Source organism: Carcharhinus amblyrhynchos, chromosome 24, assembly GCF_965287045.1.
Source record: "Carcharhinus amblyrhynchos chromosome 24, sCarAmb.v2.hapA, whole genome shotgun sequence".
NCBI classification, from domain to species: Eukaryota; Metazoa; Chordata; class Chondrichthyes; order Carcharhiniformes; family Carcharhinidae; genus Carcharhinus; species Carcharhinus amblyrhynchos.
The window spans coordinates 15357431-15382427 of record NC_137347.1 but is presented as its reverse complement, the minus strand read 5'-3'; the positions used below and the strand labels follow the sequence as shown (position 1 = coordinate 15382427).

Genomic DNA, 24997 nt, shown 5'->3' with positions numbered 1-24997 from the left:
CCAAAATCATTTTACTTTGTGAATTTTGCTAACCAATATGCATTAAAATGAGCCTCTCTCTATCTGCTTACTGATATTCTCAAGCACCCCCCAGTATTATTACCCAGTAACTCAGCAGACGTCTCATTCTCTGGTGTTTTTATTAAGGTACCGTCGTTGTAAATAGCATGGGGACCCAGCACAGGTCTCTGCAGGGCCCTTTCCAGCCAAGGGAAAACTCAAATGATTCCTCGCCACAAAAATAAATCAGACGATAAGGAAAATTTACATCTGGAAATACCAGGGTAGTCGCTGAATAGAAGCACCTGGACTGTTTATTGCCAGTGAAGCAGCTTTGTAAACACAGCAAATGGGCAAAAGACTCTGCAAGGAGCACAACAGATGCTGATCATAAAGCTGCCAAGGGCAAAATTATTTGATGCAGCCTGCGCTGATGAAATGAATATATTAAAATGCAAATTTCATTTGTCTGCAGCACAGGCTCAATAATTAAAAAATACAAAAATAGTTCAACACAATGCAGAAAGCCGAAACTGCAATTTTGAAAGTGATCACTCAGCTTGGTCCCGTTTGTTGACTGATTCCATTCCGATAAGAAAAAATATATAATCCAAACAGTCCACATGAAGCACCTGCTCCCGTGCGTCACTCTTCAACAACAAGTTGCATTTATACAGTGCTTTTAATGTAATTAAATTTTAAAAAATCTCTACGTGTGTCATGGGAGCATCACCAAAGCAAAAGCTCAGCACCAAACCACACAAAACGATATGGCCAAAAACTGGGTCAAACAGCTCGAATTTAAGAGGTGGTGACACAGTGGTTAGCATTGCTGCTTCATAGTGCCAGCAACCAAGGTTTGATTCCCGCCTTGGGTCGCTGTCTGTGTGGAGTCTGCACATTCTCCTTGTATCTGTGTGTGTTTCCTCTGGGTGCTCCGGTTTCCTACCACACTCCAAAAAGATGTGCTGTTTAGATACATTGACCATGCTGAGTTCTTCCTCAGTGTACCCAAACAGGTGCCGGATTGTGGCGACTGGGGGATTTTCACAGTAACTTCATCGCAGTGTTAATGTAAGCCTACTTGTGACTAATAAATACACTTTTAAAAGGAGTAGCAAGATGGAAAATTTTAGGGGGAGAAACCCAAAGATTCCGTATGCCCTTACCATCTGAAAGCAGTAATGGTGGAGATTAAAATCAGTGATCTGTGCAAGAGGTCTGAATTGATGGAGTAGAGAAATGGGAGAGGGTTGTACAGTTGGTTGAAGTTGCAGACCTAGGGAGGATATCTGCAGAATATACATTGGTAGGATTTGAAAATGAGGATGAGAATTTGAAAACCGAGGTGATGCTGGGCTAGGAGCCAGTGCAGGTCAGTGAGCACAGTGGGAATGGATGATGTGCCTATTGGTTCAAGATTGGACATGGGTAGCAGCGTTTTGGATCAGATTAAGTTGGGAGGCTGGCCAGAGAAACATTGGAATTGTGAAGTCCACGGGTGCCAAATGAGTGCTTCTACAGGAGGATAGCTGAGGCTGGATGAATCAGACCATGTTATTAAAGAGACGCTGCAGCGAAAATGTGATCAGAAGCTCATTTCCCTCCTTTCAGCTTCTCCCGCATATGCTTCTCGCCTCATACACTTGCCATCCACCTATTCCCGCGTTCATTCCAGTTGTGTCCACATCCTTGCTCCCTCATCAGGCTTTTTCCTCTCACTAGGCTAGGTTGCCAATCTCTAACTCCTCACCCGCACTATTCATGCCGGCGATTTGCAGGGAAGGTTTTATCTGGGTCTGTGTCGCGGTGCGATGGACCACCTGAGTCCAGCAAACTCTTCATAGAATCATGCAGTGCAGAAGAGACCCTTTGGCCCATCAGGTCTGCACTAACATATGAGAAACATCTGACCTCCCACCTAATCCCATTTACCAGCACTTGGCCCATACCCTTGAATATTATGATGTGCCAAGTGCTCATCCAGGTACTTTCCAAGGGATGTGAGGCAACCCGTCTCTACCACCCCCCTAGACAGCACATTCCAGACCTTCACCACCCCTCTGGGTAAAAACATTTTTCCTCACATCCCCCCTTAAATCTCCTGCCCTCTCACCTTGAACCCATGTCCCTGTGTGACTGACCCTTCAACTAAGCGGAACAGTTACTTCTTATCCACTCTGTCCATGCCCTCAATCTTGTACACCTCAATCAGTTTGCACCCCCAGTCTTTTCTGCTCCAACAAAACCAACCCAAGCCGACACAACCTCTCTTCGTAACTTAAATGTTCCATCGCAGGCAGCATCCTGGTGGATCTCCTCTGCAACCTCTCCAGTGCAATTATATCCTTACAATAATGTGGCTTACCAGAAGTGCACATAGTGCTCTCGCTGTGGCCTCACCAAAGCTTGATACAACTGCTACATGACCTCCTTGCTTTTGTAATCTATGCCTTCATTGATAAAGGCAAGTGTCCCATATGCCTTTTTCACCACGCTACTAACATGCCCTTCTGCCTTCACAGATCTAAGGACAGACACGCCAATATCCCTTTGTTCTACAGAACTTCCAAGTATCATGTTGGTTATTGAATATTTTCTTGTCAAATTACACCTTCCAAAGTATATCCCCTCATACTTTTCAGGGTTAAATTCCATCTGCCAGTTATCTGCCCATTTCACCATCCTGTCTATATCTTCTTGCAGCCCAAGGCACTCAGTCTCACTGTTAACCACCTGGCCAATCTTTGTGTCATCTGCAAACTTACTAATGCTACCCCCCACATAATCATCAATGTTGTTTATGTCAATAATAAATAAGAGGGGACATAGCACAGATCCCCGTGGTGCACCATTAGACATTGGCTTCCAGTCACTAAAGCAGCCTTCTATCACCCTCTGTTTCCAACAACTGAGTGAATTTTGCTTCCACTTTTCTATCCCATGTTCATTTGCCTTCTTTATAAGTCTCCCATGTGGGACTGTTTCAAAGGCTTTGCTGAAATCCATATCAACTACGTCAACTGTGCTCCCCTCATCCACACACCTGGTCACCTCCTCAAAAAATTCAATCAAATTTGTTAGGCATGACCTATTGGTGGTAGTGTGGCCTCTGCTCTTGACCCTATGTGATACAAGATGGAGCTACATTATCTGTCCCCATAGTGTGGTAAAGTCTGGCAGTAGGGGAATGTGGCTGGAGGGGAGTGTAATGCTAAATAGGAGAAGTGCCTTCCAAAAAGTTGGCATCACCTGTCAAGCAGTGAAAAAAATGTACTGTTTTGACAGAAGTGCTTTGAACATTACTCCATCAATGCCATGGCATTAAAGTCTTCCCAATTTATCAGTTTCACTAAACAAACTCCTCCCACTGTGCACTTGGCTCAGTGACTCTGATGAGTTACTCACAGATTGGTAAATAGGTGGGTAATCCAGGATTCAGGCAGAAGCATCTCATAATTACCTTCTTACTGAACTCAACAACTTTTTTACTCTTATCCAACAGACTGGGGTTGGTTGCAATGGGGTGGCCCAATATGGTCAGTGATGGTCCACAATGCAGCCTATGATGGGGTGCAATGCCTTATCTTGTCAGCTTGGATCCTGTTTGTCTCTTTGATTTTTTTATTGTCACATTTTTAATTTACTTTATTTATTCAATATCATGATCCTGATCAAATATCAATTTCCAAGACCTTTCCAACCCGACATCCCAAACCCACAGACAAACAGGGTAAGAAAATGCTGCCCACTGTTTCTGGTAGTGTTGTATGAATACATAGAGAAATGGTACAAAAAACCAACACCAGGTCAAACCTGAAGTAAACACTGACCACCTCTCTCCTGAGAAATGCAAAAAGCATTTTTTCTAATTGACTTAAACAGCAATTAACAGCAAGACTTTTCCTTCTTTCTCTGTTTTTGTTATTTGCTTTTTAGCACTTCGCCCAAGGGAAGAATAATTAAGGAAGCAAGTAATTTTATGATAATGATCATCATTCTCAGCAATTTATTCATTTCTCGAGCACTTCATGAGGGAAATAAACCCTTGGCTATTCAACTCAAGTCTTTCAGTCAAAAGTCCAATGTGCTACCGTTCTGTAATTAGAGTCACTGCTAAAATTATTCAAATGTAAGGAAGCTTCTTAAATAAACATAAGTAGACAATTAAAAACGAAAGTTGGGTCTGGAAGCAAAAATGTGTAATGGATGATCTTATTACAGCACAGAATTAGGATCAGAAGCCAATTAACATCCAGGTCTGCCTTGTGCATCATCATAAATGACTGACTTACATCTGCAGACTGGCCTGCTCCCGTTCCACATTCTGTCTTTGGAGCAAGCGATGGAGGAATATCGCAGGTTGTCCATTGTGTAGCCTGGCACGCATTGGAATACCACGGTCTTGTTGTAGGTGAAGTCGGCGCCAAGTCGGATCCCGTTGGCTGGTATTCCAGGGTCGCCACAGTTAATCACTGCGAGAGACAAGACAGCTGAGTACCCAGAATGCAATGCAGCTTGGCTTCTCTCATGCCCAGGCCGTGTTCGAGCACCCTCCAGCAGCATTGCTCTGCCCCACTATCTGCCTGTATCTTACTGCAGCCAATTGGATCCTTTATGTCAGTCATGCTGTCTAAGAAAGGCATTCCATTTGATCCTTTTTTTTGTGCCCTTTATGGCCAGTAGCTCAGGGTTGGTTGTTGACAGAAAACTGGACTATGCCAACCCACACTCGCAGTTCAACTTTGTTGCAAGGCCAGGAAGAGCTCAAGACAAAAGGGAAATAGTGTCAACATTTACCCTCTTCTACATTGTTTAATTTAAAGGAATATAGAATCCCTACAGCGCAGAAAGAGATCACTCGGCCCATCAATCCTGCATCAACAATCCCACCCAGGCTGTATCCCCATAAAACCATGTGTTTACGCTGTTAATCCTCCCTGAAACTAAGGGGCAATTTAACGTGGCCAATCCACCTAACCTGCACATCTTTGAAACGTGGGAGGAAACTGCAACACCCAGAGGAAACCCACACAGACATGGGGAGAATGTGCAACTTCACATCGACAATCGCCCGAGGCTGGAATTGAATGCGGGTCCCGACACTATAGATCAAACGTGAATTCTGCAATTCTGAAATACGAAAAGGAATTGGTGAAAATACCCAGAAGATTTAGTCAATAGCTGGATGGGATTTCCCAGACCCACTTCTCCCAAATCCAGAAAATCCCACCCAAGGTCAGTGGGCCTCTGCATGGTCCAGAAACCCCCTGCCCCTGCGCCTGCTATGATTCCTGTCGTGGATGGGATGGGAAAACTCCCCCTCCATCTTTTCATCAGCATTGAAATTCCCTTTCCAGATACTGATAAATAAGTTTTGTGTGTCCAATGCAGTCACATTATTTTCAGTTTGATACAGGTCAGGTTTTTAAGAAATAATAAAAATTCTCATTGGATCATTAAGAGCGAGAAGAGTTTTCAAGGCATTAAAAAGTAGGTAAGATCAATGGAATAAATTGGACTGTCAGCTGTGTTTGTATAATTTTAATATAAATGGCAGCACGTGGCACAGTGGTTAGCACTGCTGCCTCAGAGCTCCAGGGACCAGGTTTGATTCCGTGCTTGGGTCACTGTCTGTGTGGAGTTTGCACATTCTTCCCGTGTCTGCATGAGTTTCCTCTGGTTTCCTCCCATAGTCCAAAAATGTGCAGGTTAGGTGTATTGGCCATGAAAAATTGCTCTTTAGAGTTCTGGGATGCATAGGTTAACGGGATTAACGTGGCAAATATGTGGGGTTATGGGGATAAGGCCTAAGTGGGATCGTTGTCGGTGCAGACTCGATGGGCTGAATGGCCTCCTTCTACACTGTAGGGTTTCTATGGAAATTCAAGGGAAACTGCAGCAAAGAACAAGAATCAACTGACTGAAACTCACAAGTTACCACTCACTACCCTGTAATGAAAAGGGAGCAGTGCTTTTTGATCCAAGATTTTCCCTCCTCCCAAGAGTCACTTTTATAGCATATAATAGTGTGATTGAATTAATGCTGTATCGTTTATAAATCTGACTATCTTTCATTCCCAACATGCAACGGGAATTGCTAGTCAGCTTGCCAGTGGAAAGCTTATGAGGGAACGAACACTTTCGCTGGTGCGTGTTGGACATTCCCCCCCACGCTCTGTTTTCACCTTTTAGTTCAAAGAAAGAGTGCTTAAAATTGCTCCTATTTCACGTATAAAATGACACGGCAATATATCACTGCAGCTCAATGATATCTCTTTCAGCTTTGATATGTACCACGCCACGCCGCAACATAAAGAGAAAAATGGATATAAAAAGCTGACCTGTGCATTGTGGAGGAACACTGGTCCAGGTCCCATTCACAGTACAGTGCCTAGTTAGCAAACCAGTCGAATAATAGCCTTCCCGACAGGCATAAGTAATGGAACTCGAGAAGACCAATTTGTTGCTGTACACTATCCTAGCATTGCGTGGCGTTCCAGGATTTCCACAGGACACAGCTACCAGTGGTGAAAGCAAAATGACAAAGAAAAGAATAGATCCACAATTAAATGGCATAATAAAAGGGATCTCCCATAAGAGACCCACAGAACTTGCATTTCTGTCTCCGCTGTGAATTGGAGGGGGTTAGTTTCCTCCGACTCTGAAGAATTAGTCAAAAAAATGCATGCAACGTACAGAAAAGTCTATACTTTCTTTTTTTAAAAAATAAAAGCACAAATTGACACCAACCAGCACAGAACTGACTTCTAAGTTCCCAAATTCTAGTTGACTGTTTTCTCCCCGTCCGGTGCAATCTACCATTTCTTTTACTCTTTAACAGGAAGAGGCCATTACTGGCTATGCCAGCACTTCCTGCCCGTCCCCAATTGTGATTGAGTAGATGGTGGTGATCCTCCATTTTCAACCACTGTAGTCCATGTGATGTACACCTATAGTGCTGTTTGGAAGGGAAGTTCCAAGATTTTGATCCATCAAGAAGTGATGTGGTTCCGTAAGTCAGGAATGGTATGTGCCTTAATGAGTACCTTGCAGATGAGGGTACTCCCATTCATTTGCTGCCTCTGTCCTTCTTGTGGTAGTGGTTGTGGGTTTAGAAAGCACTGTTGAAGGCGCCTTGCTGAGTTGCTGCACTGCATCTTGTAGGCTGCTACTACTGTGTGTTGGTGGTGGAGGGAGTGAATGTTTAAATTGGTGGGTGGGTTGCCAAATAAATGGCCTGCTTTGTCCTGGATGGTGTTTAACTTCGAGTGCTGTCGGGGCTGCATTCACGCAGGAAAGCTCTGCACTCATGCCACAGCCAGTTGTGAATGGCTGTGGAAAGTTAAACAACCCACTGGAGGAGAAGCTCCAGAAATATCCCCAACCTCAATGCTGGGGGAGCCCAGCACATCTGTGTTAAACAGAAGGCTGAAACGTATCTTCAGCCAAAAATGTCGAATGGATAATCCATCTCAGCCTCCACAGGAGGTTCCTAGCATCACAGATGTCAGTCTTCAACAATTTGATTTATTCCATTTGTTATCAAGAAATGGCTGAAGACACTGGATACTGCAAAGGCTACGGGCCCTGACAACATTCCAGTCATTGTACTGAAGACACAATTGCCATGCTCCTAGCCCAAAATATTCTAGTAAAGTTATATCACTCACATCTAGCCAGCGATGTGGAGAATTGCCTAGGTGTGTACTGTACATAAGAAACGGGACAAATCCAACCCAGCCAATTACCAAAAAAGGCAAAATACTGGCATCTGAAATAGGAACAGAAAATGCTGGAACATCTTAGCAGGTCTGACAGCATCTGTGGGTAGAGAGTAGAGCTAAATGTTTCGAATCTGATGAAGCTCTGATGCAGCTCTGTTGAAGGGTCATCTGGGCTCGAAACACTGGCTCTATTCTCACCCCACAGGTGCTGTCAGATCTGCTAAGTTTTTTCAGCATTTTCTGTTTTTGTTTCAGTCAATTATTGCCCCATCAGTCTACTCTCCCTCATCTGTAAATTGATGGAAAGGGTTATCAATAGTGCTATCAAGTAGTACTTCCTTGACAATAACCTGCTTATTGTTGCTCAGTTTGGTTTCTGCCAGGGTCACTCAGCTCCCTATTTTATTACAGACTTAGTCTAAACAGGGACAAAAGAGCTGAAGTCCAAAGATGAGGTAAGAGTGACTGCCCTTGACATCAAGGCTGCATTTGGCTGAGTTAATGGAAGTCAATGAGGAAGTTCTTTACTGATTAGAGTCATAGCTAACACAGAGGAAGATGGTTATGGTTACTGGAGGTCAATCATCTAAGTTTCAAGGCACCGCTGCAGGAGTTCCTCAGGGTAGTGTCCCAGAACCAGCTACTTTATCAATAATCTTCAATCCATCATAATGTCAGAAGTGAGGATGTTCAGTGATGATTGTGCAATGTTCAGCACCGTTTGTGACTGCTCAGATACTAAAACAGTCCATGTCCAAATTCAGCAAGACCTGGACAGTATTCAGGCTAGGGCTAGTAACACTCATGCTCACATAATGACCATCTCCAACTAGAGAGAATCTAACCATCATTCCTTGACATTCAGTGGCATTATCATTGTTGAATCCTATTATTACCCTGGAGATTTTACCATTGATCAGAAACTGAACTAGACTAGTCATATAAATACTGTGGCTACAGGAGCAGATCAGAGGCTAGGAACCCTGCAGGGACTAACTCACCTCCTGACTCCCCAATGTCTGCCCACCATTGACAAGGCACAGGTCAGGAGTGTAATGGAATATTCTTCACTTGCTTGGATGAGTGCAGTTCGACCGACACTCAAGAAGCTTGGCACCATTTGATTGGTGTTCTCTTGATTCCCCTTCCACAACTTTTCACTTCCCATCACTAACGCAGTGATCGCAGAGTGTACCATCTATAAGATGCACTGCAGGAACTCACCAAGGCTCCTTCGACAGCACCTTCGAGACCCATGACCTTCAGAAAGGCGAGGGCAGTAAACATATGGGAATGTCAACATCCGGAAGTTCCCCTCCAAGTCATCCATTATACTGACTTGGAAATATATTGCCGTTTCTTCACTGTCACTGGGTCAAAATTGTGGAACTCTGTCCCTAACAGCATTATGGGTATACCTACAACACAGGGACTGAAGCAGTTCAAGAAGGCAACTCACCAACCCTTCTCAAGGGGAACTAGGGAAGGGTAATAAATGCTGGACTAGCCAGAGTTGCTCACATCCTGCAAAACAGTAAAAGTAAGTATTTCATTACACTCCTGATTTGCACTTTGCAAATACTGAACAGGCCTAATACAACATACCACAATTTATCTCAATCAGTTATGTAAGGTAAAGACCTTCATCCACTGAACTATTTTGGTAACAGTAAGGGATTGTGTCATAGAATGATTTCCATTCCCATACTGAATGGTTTTTTTTCTGGCAATCAGATTGGTTCCTTGGTGTTGCAGTTAGAGAATGCTCATCAATCTCATCCCAAAACACTGACACTGGTCAGCCTTGAATAAAGCAATGGCGTCAATGTCAGATCAGAGTGGTGTCAATATTGCATTAGCACTTCTAGGTAAACACACGAGGATGTACCAAGCACTGTCACGACAAAACCGATCCAAGTTACAACTCCTATCTTGACAAATTACTCCTTCATGTGATACCCATTCCCTTTCAGGTAGAATGTCTGGGGTCTGGAACTATTATTGTTGACTGAGATTGAAGAAATCCTGCCCTTCACCTCTTTGTCTCTTCTATATGATGCTTTCTACAGGACCAAGGATTTATTTGTGATCTCAAGTATTTTCTCTGTGCCTTCTGAATATTGCTTTCCTGAATGTTGCCCTGTCTCTCTCACACACACGCTCCTCACAGCTATTGTTTGACAGATTTTAATGAATGATTCTGTTCACATTTATAAAGCACCCTTTTGCCCATTTCTGTGAACGAAGATGAAATCTCTTTTGATGAATGGAACTGACACATTTACCTATTGCATCTTCTAATTACTTTTATAATCTCCAGCTCCAGGCTTCGTTCAAAAACAATAGTGAGTGAATTAACTCACTGCCTGCTTCTCAGGAACCACAGATTAAGTTGTTTACTCTTCCTTGGGCACACCCTCCATCTCCTGCTGCACACCAAATGCTACGTAACAAAAATAATTACCCATTTATAAATGCTGCTTGACTTTACAGCAGGTAATTTTCAAAGCCCCTAACAATGACTGTCTCTGCCTCAGTATCTTTGCCAGTCCAACCACATGAGGAACACAGTGATGAGGAGACACAAAGAATAAATCTGCTGCCTCCGAGATCATCTATTAATGAAGACTGCAACTATTTAGGGAAATCACCTGCTTCATTCCATGCTTTTCATTGGTGCACCTGCAATAACTGGTCAACCACTAACCAAACAAATTTCACTGACAGCAGGAGACTTGAAACTTCTACTTGTAAGTCAGCAAGTGAAGAGATTAATCGTTAACACTAGTGTGAATATTTCAGGGAAGGATAGGAGTGAAATAACTTTATGAAACAGAAACTGCCAATTAGAAGGGCAATATAAACATTGTAACTTGTCTTGCAAATACTGCTCAAGAGATGTTCTTGGTAAACTGGAAGAAACACGATTAAAGATGATCTGAGGGACAAAGGATATGGGGTTCAAGGAAGAAAAAATATTGTGAGAGGCAAGGACTGCAATGGGGTAAGAATCACAAGGGATAAACACTGCGTGGGGGTAAACACCACACCACAGATGATCTACACTTGCCTTCTTAGAGAAGAAAGATGAGGTTTGGGATCAAACCCAACTGAATTCATTTGCCAGCCAACAATGGTCTAGAAAAGTTTAGTAAATAGTGAGAACTGAAAGTTTGGTTTGAGAATGGGGGAGTCATGGCTGAGAGTTCGGGAATGGGGGAGTCGTGGCTGACAGTTCGGGAATGGGGGAGTCGTGGCTGAGAGTTCGGGAATGGGGGAGTCATGGCTGAGAGTTTGGGAATGGGGGAGTTGTGGCTGAGAGTTTGGGAATGGGGGAGTCATGGCTGAGAGTTAGGAAGTTTGGGGTCCTGGCTAGGAACTGGAGAATGGTGGATTCTTAGCTGAGAGTTCGGCAACATTGGAATCCTGAAGGAAGTCATCACATTATTAGTGAGATGAAGTGAACAGTATCCAGTTCTTGCTGCCGATTAACACAAAGGGTTTTAGGCACTCACTGTGATGGAGCTGCGAGCAATAGCTTTTAATCACCATTAATTTTAAAGGGTCCCTGCTTAATTTCCCTTTGATATTGAATAATTAGTGTATCATTTACTCAGATTGAATCATTGCGTCTGACAGTTTGAGAACCATTGGTTTAAACTATTATATATTCAAACAAAGCAGCACTGTGATGTACACATTAACCTGCTATGGTTTCATTTGATATAAATGGACGTCGTTTTATAAAATAAAAAGTGAGGTCTGGAATTTTGTTCTTCTGTGTCAGCTTTTCTTTCCTGCTGTTAAAGGTGAGGATTGTCACAGCAACCCAAATCTTCACTCACCTGATGAAGGGGCAGCACTTCAAAAGCTCGCACTACCAAATAAACCTGTTGGACTCTAACCTGGTGTTGTGAGACTTCTTACTGTGCCCACCCCAGTCCAACGTCGGCATCTCCACATCATGGCTAAAAAACACACTGTAATTTGGAAGTTAGCACCAAGGGTTCCTCTGCAGCTGCAGCCCAACAGTAACCCAAAGCAGAGTGACTTTTTTTTTCACAAGAAAAAAACCCTCCCCAGCACCATGGTGACACTTTTATTTCACACACCAGCCGGCCTCACAGCTTCTCTGATTGAGGTTGCCAGTACGATGCTAATTAGTGCAGAATAAATGGCTAGTTTTGGAATGTAGGCTTGCACTCACTGGGATCCTGACTGCGAATGCCAAACACATTATACATAGGGCCTGATAACCAACCAGCCTGGCTCATTCCAACTGATGCTGAAATTGACCCAAAAAAGGGATTTAATTAAAACCATCAATCATAAAACAGCAATTTCTGCTTCCTTCCGAAGTAAGTCAGCAGAATGGGTCGGCAAACTCCTGGTGGTAGGAACAACATTAAACAATCCCCGAATGTACGAGGAGACTTGTTTGCTTCTGCCCACACGGAAAGCTTCAGCCTCGGGCATACACTCAAGAAGCAAAGGAAGGTAATTTAGATGTCTTAATCACCCCTGCTGTGTCCTCTTGCGCACGCTACTGAATAGTCACTGAAAGAGTATCTTTAGTGCTGATGAGTGAACATGATCCTTGATGAATATCATTACCAGCCGTCAGAGAGGGGAAGAGGAAAGATGTAAAATTAATGAAAAAGTAAAAGGTTGGCCATGTTGGTACTAAGTCCCTCCTGTGCTCAGATTCAACGTGAAATAAATTCCATGCCAGCTTTCACACAAACCTAATATCTCACTCTGCAGCTGAAAACTGAAGTGAGTGGGCTTTCATGGATCAAGTGATGCTCTAATCTCTCCATATGTGACAAGCAGCTTTTGACGGATTTTCCCAACCATTGTCTCGCATAAGTCTTCACAAATGTCTCTGAGGTGCACATGCATCTCCAGATTCCCGCTGCCAAAAGGAGAACTCAAATATTCATCTTCCCAGCACAGTGCTAATGAGTTTACATGATAGATACTGGTAGATTGTGCAGTTAAACAGGGCCCCTGAGGTTGAACAGTGAGCTGCATGTGGCTTAAGGGCTGTACATTGTTTACAACTGCAAGTGAGCAGATAATCAATCTACTGAAAGGATCTTTAAAAATTTAGTTCACATTATCATTGATTTTTTTTTTCTCTTGCAGATGAGCTTGTTAGCTTACAGTTCACTGAAGGATGACAAACACATGGCAACCCGATGGAGCTTATCCTGGGCATTCCTGTTTGATTGGCAGGAGAAGGCAGTCACACGATTGTAAATACCTATTTGCTGTAGAAATCCAGTTCTTTCCTGCAGTTATGTTAAGGAGAGTCCCAGAAAAAAACTGAGATAATGGCAAAGAGAAAATCGATTGGGGAAATGGGCCCATGATTAGCAATGTAGGTAAGTGTGTAGTTGTGAATGTGAGAGTACAAAATGCAGATATACACAATAACAGTGTCACCTATTCAAGGGATATTTGGGATGGACAATGATTGCCAAAACATCCATACCACATGAATGAATTTTTAGGGAGCCATGAATTTGTATAGCTTAATCAAAGTTTAAAGTTTATTTATTAGTGTCACAAGTAGTCTTACATTAACACTGCAATGAAGTGAAAATTCCTTAGTCACCACACTGTGGCGCCTATTTGGATGCACTGAGGAAGAATTTAGCATGGCCAATACACCTAACCAGCATGCCTTTTAGGCTGCAGGAGGAAACCAGAGCACCCGGAGGAAACCCACACAGACACGGGAAGAACGTGCAGACTCTGCACAGACAGTGACCCAAGCCAGGAATTGAACCTGTGTCCTTGGTGCTGTGAGGCAGCAACGCTAACCACTGCGCCACCGTGCCACATCAGACATGAAAGGAGAAATCATTGGCACACTGAAAGCTCAAACACATTGTCAAATGGCTGGAGTCAAGCAAATGGACTCCAGGGTTATACATTTGTGTTGTTTTGTATAAGATTAGAAGCAGTGCAATACATGGCCATGATTGGAATCTTTTCAGGAATACTGCAGCTGGAATTCTTCCCAGTGGGGCCAGTGAGATTTGAAATCTTCATTCACATCAGTGGAACTGGAAGACCCTGTTGGCACAAAAGGCTGGAAAATTCTGGTCTACGTATTATTTTGTCCTCACTTCAAGAAAGACAGAAAATATGCAAAGAAATGCTCTCAAGATGATTCCTAATGTAAGTGATTTGAGCTACGGAGAGAGAGCTCTTGTTCCTTGGAGAGAATCCCAGCAGGGTGATTGGCTTCCAGTGGCAGATGTCCAATGGCAAAGTACATTAAAGCATGGTAAAGATGTGCTGATTAAGAAAAAGACAGGCTTTTGCGACCACATGGGGTTGTGGTAGGAGGGGTTGCTGCAGGTGAAGACTTTTATGAATACCTTATCAGGAAATCTTCCCATGTTGAGATGGGACATGTTAGAATGTAACCAATGACATTTTGCATTGGGTATAATGTGACAAATGGGAATAAGATGTAAGGGTCAACTGACCCAGTAAACCATGGAACCAATTAGACTGACATAATAGTCAGCTAATTCACTATAAATCAGGGATTATATAGCATTGTGGGTAGCTTGGAGAGGCCCAGGGTGAGAGTCCAAGTTTGGAGAATGATATTTCTTTATTAAACCCTTTGATTTATAAGTTGGAATAAGCTTTGTTGTATTTTCATTAGCTGCATTTTGAAGGGTTCCTCCTGAAGAAACAGGACGTATGGCCGAATTCTCTGACCTCACACTTGGCTGGGATTCTCCCTTCCCAATGCAGTGAACAGAAATTTGGCTGAAAGCCAAATTCCCCATCCTCGCTAGCAGTGGCAGCAGGGCAGGAATGGCTGGAGAATTTCATAATCCAGTAATAACTTAAGAAGTAAAATACTGAGACTGCTGGAATCCCAAACAAAAACTGAAAACACTGGGCAAACTTAACAGATTCGACAGCATCTATAGAGAGAGAAGAGAGAGTTAGCATTTCAAATCCACTTGACTCTGAACTAAAAGGGAGGAAAATTGTTGGATATTATAGTGTAGCTGGGAGAGATTGCAGCAAATGTGCAGCAAACTTAAGAACAAAAGACAAATGGCCCAGTGTAACGTGGAAATATATAAGATAGGAGCGTGAAGAGGCCATTTGGCCCTTTGACCCTGTTCTGCCACCATTCATCATGATCATGGCTGATTGCCCAACTCAGTAGCCTCATCCTGCTTTCTCCCTGCTTTGATCCCATTCACCCAAAATGCTATATCTAGCCACCTCTTGAATACATTCAACGTATTCCCCAGTGTCGGAGGAGAAGGCAGGATTTTTGCTTGGAGAAAAAAAATGGATGGCACGGTGGCACAGTGATTAGCACTGCTGCCTTATAGTGCCAGGGACCTGAGTTCGAATCCCAGTTTGGGTCACTGTCTGTGAGGAGTCTGCACAGTCTCCCCATACCTGTGTGGGTTTCCTTTGGATGCTCCAGTTTCCTCACACAGTACAAAAGACGTGCTGGTTACATGCATTGGTCATGCTAAATTCTCCCTCAGTGTACCTGAACAGGCGCCGGAATGTGGTGACTCAGGAATTTTCACAGCAACTTCACTGCAGTGTTAATGTAAGCTTACTTATGACACTAATAAATAAACTTAAAACTTCAAAAAAAGGTATGGGATATAAAATAAATAGAAAGAGGCTAAGATGGAGGAGAAAGGTCACAGACTAAATACGTTAAACTCAATGCTGAGTCTTGAGGGCTGCAACACACCTTATTGGAAGGTGAGATGCTGCTCCTCCAGCTTGCATTGGGCTTCACTGGAGCACTGCAGTAGGCCGAGGATAGACATGTGAGTACGAGAGCAAGGTGCTGAGTTCATACTTCTCTGGCCCATGTCAATACTGGTGAACTACCTCCCATCATGCAATAATTTCACCGACATGTCATGAGATTTCTGCAGATGATTTCATACACAAAGCCAAAATCAACTGTCGGCAGGTACACTGTCAACTGTCAAGCTCCAGCTGAGGGGAATTCCAAAATAGATTTCAGGCTGAGATAAAGGCATGTGCCAATGAAATTTAAAAAGTAGTCACTCAGCCACAAAGAAATAGGCTGTAGTTGATAAAATCATGCACTAGGAAGATAAGGTCTGTATGTTGAACAATGAGGAATGTATGCAGAGATGGTCAGAGCAAACTGAAAGCATGCTAAGCCATGGGAGGAGAATCAATGTTTCAGGATGGGCTCCTTTTAAAGGATAAAATAAAATCAAAATACCGCAGCTGTGGAAATAAAAACAGAAAATGACGGAGGAACCCAGCAAGTCCGGCAGCATCTGTGGAGGGAACAAGAGAGTTAGCGTATCGAATCCGATCTGATTCTTTTCCAGAACTTTTGGAACTGTTCCAAAGAATTCACTTGGGAATCGAAACATTAGCTGGGATTTTCCGCTCTTGCCGTGGTGGATGCAGCGTGCCAGCCAGAAGTTCACTGACTTCAGCGGCACTGACAAATCCCACCAGCGGGCGCGACCAGAAGTTCCTGCTATTTAATTCATTTCTCTGCCCACAGGTGCTGCCAGACCTGCTGAGTTTTGTGTTTATTGCTTCATCTGGAGTATTTGATATCAGTAAATCCTCAGATGCTGGACAGATCAACTCTAGACAAAGAATTGGGGGTGGGGAGAGGGGTACGAAAATGTGGAAAACATTCTTGATAGTAACCAAGATTAAACAAGCAGCTTAAACAAATAGAAAATTAGTCTTTCTAATGTGCAGATGGGGGAAGGAATTCAGCTCATTGCATTCTGTTCTGCCAATGTACCTGTGGCAGATGGTTTGAGCTGACTTCTGTGAATTGAAATTGTTGCATATATATTGACTCACGGAGGGTATTGTATAGGAGTTACATGCTTAACTGAAGCATTCACTCTTGGGTTATGGATGTCGCTAGCAAGGCCAGCGCTTATTGCATCCTCTAGTTTCCTGTGAAAAGGTGTCGGTGGGCCTTCTATTATATGACAGTCCATTTGGTGAAGGCATGCCAACAACTTAGGTGTGCTTGTGCGAATATGACTTTCCTCCCAGATTATATATTGATTGGCTCATTTTCAAAGTAGACAATAGAATATAGTGTGGCAAGAGAAAGAAGATAAAGGGTGAGATTTTCCAGCCACGCTCACCCCAAGACTGGAAAATCCTGCCCGAGGGCAATAGACCTTTACATGTTTCCGTCCTGCCCTCTACGATTCCCAAGGCAGAAGGGATGGGAACATTCTGCCCAAAGGCTTTTAATATCAGGATTCATGCTTTTAAAAGTGAGAAGTCGGGGGACCAAGATAGTGTGATTACAAGGATAGTGCCTGGGTGGGATTGCTGTTGGTGCAGGCTCGATGGGTTGAATGGCCTCCATCTGCAATGCAGGGACTCTATGATTCTATGAAGTTTTGAGGGCAAGTTATTAAACCAAGATAAAGCAGCTTCTTAAAACCTGCAAACACAGGGAACGATGCAACAATTGCGAGAGATTTTCAGGGTTCCTTTGGAATATCCCTGTGCTTCCACCTGATCTGATGCGTAACAGAGGCAGAGGCTGCAGAGAATTCAACCAAACAAAGAGAAGACGTGTCCAGCCTGCCAATGCAACCAAGCATGTGTTGCAAATAGACTCGGCTATTGATGCCAACATTGGCAATGAGGCTGGCGAGCCACCAAGTGAGACCCTGAGGAACACGAACAGCAGATTTGCTGAGCACCAGAAGTGAAGTGAAACGCGCTGCAAATGCCTCCGACCCCAACACCACTTGGAATGCCCAATAACCATGTTGGACACAAAATCAAATGGAGACGTCCCCAGTTTCTCAGCACCAATATTCAGCATGTCACTGCTTATAAATTTGAAATGAAATACCTTCTCTTGTATGTGACTCTGATAACTTGTGCAATTCCCAACCAGATAACTTAAAACAATTTAGATCAAGTTTGCAGGGCACATAGTCATGATTAAGAATAGCTGTTTCTGCCCAAAATCTCCCCCTATTCATGTGTTCATTAGGGGGCAAATAGATGAATACATGAATAGGATGGGAATGGAAGGGTATGGACTCTGTAAGCGCATACAGCTTTAACTCAGGCAGGCATCATGATTGGCACAGTCTTGGGGAGTGGCGGGGGAGCGAAGGGCCTGTTCCTGTGTTGTACTTTTCTTTGTTAATTTGAATAAATAGAACACTAGAGAACACCATCACCAGCAGCTCTGGCTCATTGACATGAGTGCAAATGGCCAATGGTTGTCGCGTTTACACCAATATAAGTGACTCAAACTTCAAAGTAGTAAGAGCTCTACCCCCACAATGCTGTTTGGTAGGCAATTCCAGGATTTTGACCGTGCAGTGATGAAAAAAACGGTGATGCATTTTCAAGTCAGGATGGTGTGCGACGAAGTAGAACTTGGGAGTTTGCAAACTCTTGTTGTCCTTGTCCTTCCAGGTGAAGGATCACAGGTTTGGAAGATGTTGTCTGTCCACAAATGTCAACATAATTAATTTATTGACTCCACTTAAACAATACTAAACTGTGAACTGCATTTATTAATTACCTGATTTACTAAATTTACTGATTTACTAATTGATTTACTAAAGGCATTTAATTAGGTTACCCACTTTTAAAAAATCCAGATAGTTAATGAATTTTATCGCAGGTCCTTTATTACAGTTGGTAATGAAACTGGTATGCATTCATAAGCTCAGTTTGATGATAAGTTTGAATCTTACTTTTCTGGAAGTAATGCCATAGAACATAGAACAGTGGATTTTTAATTCCTCAGTTCAGCAACATTTGAATGACGGATGAACATGCAATAAATAATTGAATGGTTTCAAGATGATTGCTAGGTTCAGCAGCAGGTAGAGTAATTAAACTTAAACACTGTTTCTGCAACAATATCACATTTCAACTAATGTTGGCCTCTCACAGTGTGGCTGTAACACAGGGTGCCAAATTATGGGCAATTTTGTGCTGAAGACTCATGGAACTCAGTTTGAAACCGAGGACTGGTGCTGCCATAATGGGGAACTTTAACTTCATTATTTTGCATGGGATTCAACTTGGGTCATAGAGTCGAAGACTTCTGTTACTATTATTTATTAATAAAAATAATAATTGTTGGAAATGCGCAGCAGGTTAGGCACGATCTGCGCTTAAAGAAGTGGGTCAGATCTCCTCGGTCCTGTGCAGATCGGACCAGGAGCAAAATGAGAGAATCTCAGATTGGGATGGTCTTCCCAATGAGAACCTATCTCTGAGTGATATTGTAAGAAGTCTCACAACACTAGGTTAAAGTCCAACTTGGTGTTGAGAGACTTCTTGCTGTGTTTACCCCAGTCCAACGCCGGCATCTCTACATCCGAGTGATATTGCCAGAGACTGGGTCAGACTGGCACTGGTCACCCACCCAGAGTGGCTGCAACAAATCTGACTCAATTTAGTGCCCAAGTAGGAGGCCAATTAGTCAGAATCATCCCCATTGGCGAACAAATTCTGTCCACTGAGGTCAAAGCCCAGGTGTTTCCCAGAGACAGCTTCCAGATGGCTAACCTGGGATCTATAATGTCTCCTATAAATCGCCTGCCCCAGATGCAAGGTGATCAGAATGCATGTCCGCAGACCATCTTGTGAAGTGGTTTTCCTTCCACTCTGATGGCCTGGCAGCTGTAGCTATGCTTGTTTATAAGAATCCTTTAATGTTGAAGGATCTTATAACTTTTAAGTATCTTATTCTTCAGAGGACTCCTCATTCTGAGACACTCTCGTGTTCTTCTATCAACATCTACATATCCATTTTCCCCAATGGAGCCAACCACCAAAAGTCAGTGTGGGCTCTTCAATTGTGTCTCCCTGTTCCCTGGTCCACCCATCGCTTCAATTGCATGGGAGGTCCTGAAGGAACTCCTTATTTGGTCACCTCCCAGAAGATCATCAGCAATGTTCTGTCATGGCCATTTCTGGGACCAACCATTCTCAACCATTGCTTCAGTTTAATTGCCTTTTTTCAGAATTTCAGGAGGTTACAGAGCAAGTCTGCAGACAGGGAAAGGGGGAGAGAAGGGCAGGAGAAATTAACTGACCAAAGGAGTGATGGTGCAAGGCAAAAACAGATGATACTGTGACAAATAAAGACATGAGAAGAAAAACAAAGATCAATGAAGGTGAGAAAGATACAAAAAACACATGGAACTTCCTGGAAATAAGAACAGAACATCTTCAAGGTGGGCATTCATGGAAGAAAAGTAGCCTGACCTACAGAAATTTTCTAAAATTTTCTACTTTTATGATATATATTAATTATAAATACAGATTTATTATCTAGATCTTGGTATGCAGGGGACAATTTCAAACTTTGTGGATTACTCAAAACTTGGAAGTGTTGTAAACTGTGAAGAGGACAGTGCAGAACTTCAGGAGGACACAGGCAAGTTGGTGGAGCACGTAGATTGGGGCAGATGAAGTTCAAAGTGGAGAAGTGAAACATTATGCAGTTTGGTAGGAAAAACATGAAGAAGCATTTAGTAGGAAGAATGTAAAATAAAGGGTAAAATTCTTAAAGGGGCACAAGAGCATTGGGATCTGGGTGTATATGTACATTTGTTTTAAAGGTGACAGGACAGGTGGAGAGAGCCATTAATAAAGCATATAGCTTTCTGGGTTTTATTAATAGAAATAGAGAACGCAAGAGCAAGGAGGTTATGCTGAACTTACACAAGATGCTAATTAGACCTCAACTGAAATATTGTGTACAATATCAGGCAACACCCCCTTATGGGGAGAATGTGAACACATTGCAGAGTGTGCAGAAGATGTTTCCAAGAAGAGCACCATGGATGGAAATTTGCACTGAAAATGGAAATTTTCAGTTATGAGGATGGATTGGAAAGACTGGGACTATTCTGCTTGGAAAAACGGATAAGAGGAGATCTGATAGAGATGTTCAAAATTATGTGAGAGCTGGGTTGATAGGGAGAAACTGTTCTGGCTCATACAAGAATCAAGGACGAGAGGGCAGAGATTTGAAGCGATTTGCAAAAGAAGCAGATGCAATGTGAAAAAAAACCTTTTCACACAATGAGTAGTTTGGGTCTGGAAGCACTGCCTGGAAGTGTGGTGGAGGTTATGTGCACTTTCCATGTTCTCTCCATGTTGATGTGAGTGTCCTCCCACAGTCCAAAGATATACAGGTTAGACGGATTAGCGATGGTAAATGCGCGGGGTTATGGAGATAGGGTGGGAGTGTGGACCTAGTTAGAGCGGTCTTTAGGAGGGTTACTACAGACTTGGTGGGTCAAATGGCTTCCTCCTGTGCTGCAGGGATCTTACGGTTCTATTCTACGGTTCTGTAACATTGTTCTTGGCCATATTTCATAATTCCACTGAAATATAGCCATTTCAACGTTAACAATGCCAAGTACAAGTCTTTTCCTTCATTGCTTTCACCACTCACTTTGCTTTGTCATTATTCTGTTGATACTCAACACCAGTAGTACAGTGATTAAATCCATTTTGCTTGAGGGACTTTACAGTGTTCTCTGCCAACAATTGTGACCAATTAACTTTCTTCACTTCTTGTACTCCATGCCAAGCAAAGATGGATTCCCATATGTGTTGCCACTGTTTGTGATGTAGAAGCGATTAACATTAGCTGCTTCATCAATGACCTTCCCTGAACTGTAAGGGCAGAAGCAGAACTATTTGCTGATGATTGTACAGTGCTCAACTTTATTTATAATTCTTCATGTAATGCAGTACTCTGTACCCAAACACCTTAGGACCCGAACAATCAGCTTGGGCTGATAGGGTCAAGTGACATTCATGCCACACAAGTACTAAGCAAAGATTGTCTCTAAAAAGACAGAGCTTATCCATCTTCATCTGATATTCAATTCTATTATGATCACTGAATCCCCTATCATGAACACTTACTGACCAGCAAATCGACTGGATGTATTACCACTAGACTATTAACCCAGAAACTCAGATGATGTTCTGGCGACCCAGGTTCAAATCCCGCCTCCGCAGATGATGGAATTTGAGTTCAATAAGACAAAAAAATCTGGAATTACAAATCTACTGATGACCATGAAACCATTGTTAATTGTTGGTTCACTACTGTCCTTCAGGGATGGAAACTCACCATCCTTACCTGGTCTGGCCTACGTGTGAGTCCAGAACCACAGCAATGTGGTTGACTCTCAACTGCCCTTTGAACGAGGGCAACTAGGGACGGGCAGTAAATGCTGGCCAGTCAGTGATGCCCATCTCCCACAAATTAATTGAAAAAAGAGCAGTTTAGAGGCTGAGGCCCCCACTGTCATGGCGTCACAAGCCTGCATGGTGTGGGAAACGGCTAATCATTGTGATCTTCCCCAGGTAGCTTGGGGGGGGGGGGAAGGAGGAGGGCGGCTAATTAGAAGCCTTTCAGCTCAAAAAAAGCAGCAGGCTGCAATGGCAGATAAGGAAGGCAGAAGGAGACACCCTCTCTCTGACTTTTTAAAAGGTTACAATAAGAAGTGGATGGTGCAGCAAGGTCACTACTGGGGGTTGGGGGCTTCTACAGAGCAACTTCTGGTTGCATCAGTAGCCAAGAAGGCAGGCATCGAAGCAGTACCCGGCTACCTGTGGGAGCCTGGAGCCGAAGGGAAAGCCATTACAAGATGCAATGCAGAAAACACCAAGAGTTCTTTGGGAGCACTGACCAAACCTATGAGCTTCACCACTGAAAACTATATTGGCAGCAGGTACATGAGAACATTATTACCTCAGGGTTTCCCTCCAAGTTACCCACTCTACCTGACTTGATAATATTCGTTATCCCTGTCGCTTTGTCAAAATTCTACCAAACAGAAACACTATCACTCATGAGATGCAGTGGTCTAAGAGGACTACCAGCCACCATATTCTCAGCATAACTAGGGACAGACAAGACCTTTTTCCCCACTGTGCTATGAGAGTGAATAAGAAAAATGCTGTACTTGCATTTTGTTCTATTTTTAATTACAAGCTTGATTTTTATTGAACCATCATGAGACACATCACTTTGAATCCTAATTATTCCCTCTGCAGATAATGAAATTGCCTCCTGTCAGCCAAAAAGTAAAGCTTATCCTTGGATGCTGTGAAGGTATTCACAATACAGAACTAGCCCCAATGGTCTGTGCCAACGTTTATGTTCCACACGAGCCTCCTCCCATCTTTCTTCATCTCATCCCAACAACATACTCGTTCTCTCTTGTATTTTGTCCACTGTTTCCTCAAATGTAACAATGCTATGATCGTCAACTGCTCCCTGTGGTAGTGCATTCCCAATATTGTGTCTGCCTATCCTATAAGTGAAGCCAACATCATTCCATACATTACTCAGCATTTCTGACTCTGCCTAAACAGTGCACCTGACTCTTAAACAAAGCAAACGTGCTCCCTTTCAGTGTCCCGGTTCTTTCTCATCGGAGACTGATTTTGTCCACTGTTTTCCTGTCTATTCTCTCGAATTGGAGACGAGGGGCAGGATTTTCTGGCCTGTCCCGCTGAAGGCAACCCCCCCCCCCCCCCCCCCCACCCGTGCCCTCCCCCCCCCCCCACCCCCGCCCCACACTGAGTTACCCCTAGAAGGGGATGGGCCAGCCAAGCAAAACGTTGTAGACATTAACAGGACCAGAAGATCGCATTGGTGGCCAATGACATGCCAGGAGAGGGGTGGATAATTCTGCCCCCTATGGGTGTTATTTTCCAGTCTCGTCCATGGTGGGACTGTTTGCCAGTAGGAATGGAAAGTTTGACAGTCCAATCTAAACTTGATTCAATATTAGTGGCACCAGAAAATCCCTACCCTGAATGGGGATGGAAAATCCCACCCAATATCTTTGCCCCTCCTAACTACCCCAACCGCCGCACGCAATAAGAATGATCTCCCAAATCTGTGAAACTCCACCTGTCATTCCAATACTTGGCTCGAACTCTGATGCAGGTAGTGTTGTGGAAGTTTCTTGTAAGTCATGAAGGCTATTTCAACATTATTACATTCCGTGAAAGGGCAACTTCAGCGTCATTGTCTAATAGCCTTAAATAAACTACCTAAACCAATTGAAGAACAGTTTCAGAGGAACAGTGTCAGTCTGTTGTAACAGCTAACAGATGGGTGACACAGTAGCATTTATAGTTCCTCCAACACATTTGCAGAGATGGTGTACTTTTGATTAGAACAAAGAAGATGCTCAGTTCACCAATTAGTATATTAATGTTGCATCACTGACAAGTCTTCAAGTATTCTAGACAATTAGCTGCAGAGAGTAGTTCAAACTAACTCAGAAAATTAGAAGCATTTTTCAATCTCACTAATGATATATTTATAATACCCAGAGCGAGAGAAAAGAGGCAATGGTCATCCTTTCTTTGCATTCAAAGAATAGTGATGAAAGAGAGAGAATAAAGTGTATACTCTAAAGCATTTATTCAACAACATAATCCCTACCAATTCTGAAGAGGTTCATTTGAGTTCAGGTAATTTTCACTGTCCATTATTCTTCATACTTGAGCTGAAATTAAATTTAGCATCAAATCTGCTGCAGGCTATCTTCCAATTTAACTCTTCCATTGAGACCAGTAATGTGAAGAACAATTAATAACCAGATTACAGGGCCGGGATTCATATTAATTCAATATATTTTGATCATCCTTTTAATCAGTAACTCTGTAACCATCCTTCTCATCAGCCACTCTTTGGTCATCAGCCCTCCTTAACCATGCTTTAATCAGTCCCGCTTAGCCATATCTTTAATCAACTGCTCTTTACAGGATTTGTTGAAGAGGGACTGATTAAAGATCCAATTAATCAACTCGTTGAACCAAATCATTAATTAATCCCTTTTAAACATCATCTTTGATCAAACTCTCTTTAACCATCCCTTTATGAAGCCCTCAATAATTGCTGCGTCACACCCACAAATGACACAAACACAATTAAGTTAAAGTCATCATGGTTCCAGATGACCATAAGCTGCTCTCCCCTTTGACCGGGGAGAACTGACTGGTGGCGATTTCACCCGCGAATCACCGCACCTCAGGCAAGTTAAGAAGTCACTGACTTCATAAATAACCTCAGCTGGTACAGGAATTGAATCCGTGCTGTTGGCATCACTCTGCATCACAAATCAGTTATCCAGTCAACTGAGTGAAACACAAATAAAAGACATTTGATGGAAGCAAATCCTAGCTCGTGGAAGTAAACATCT

At 43.0% G+C, this 24997-nt stretch overlaps 1 protein-coding gene across 1 annotated transcript in view; it reads right to left on the bottom strand.

Annotated features, from left to right (window-relative positions):
• Positions 1–24997, bottom strand: part of csmd2 (CUB and Sushi multiple domains 2) — a 1720603-nt gene that overhangs the window by 56862 nt on the left and 1638744 nt on the right. Inside the window, exons 58-59 of the mRNA XM_080211135.1 lie at positions 6345–6521; positions 4296–4475 (exon numbers count right to left, since the gene is read on the bottom strand). Of these exons, the coding sequence (XP_080067261.1) occupies positions 4296–4475; positions 6345–6521 (357 nt within the window). The remainder of the gene's footprint in view (positions 1–4295; positions 4476–6344; positions 6522–24997) is intronic.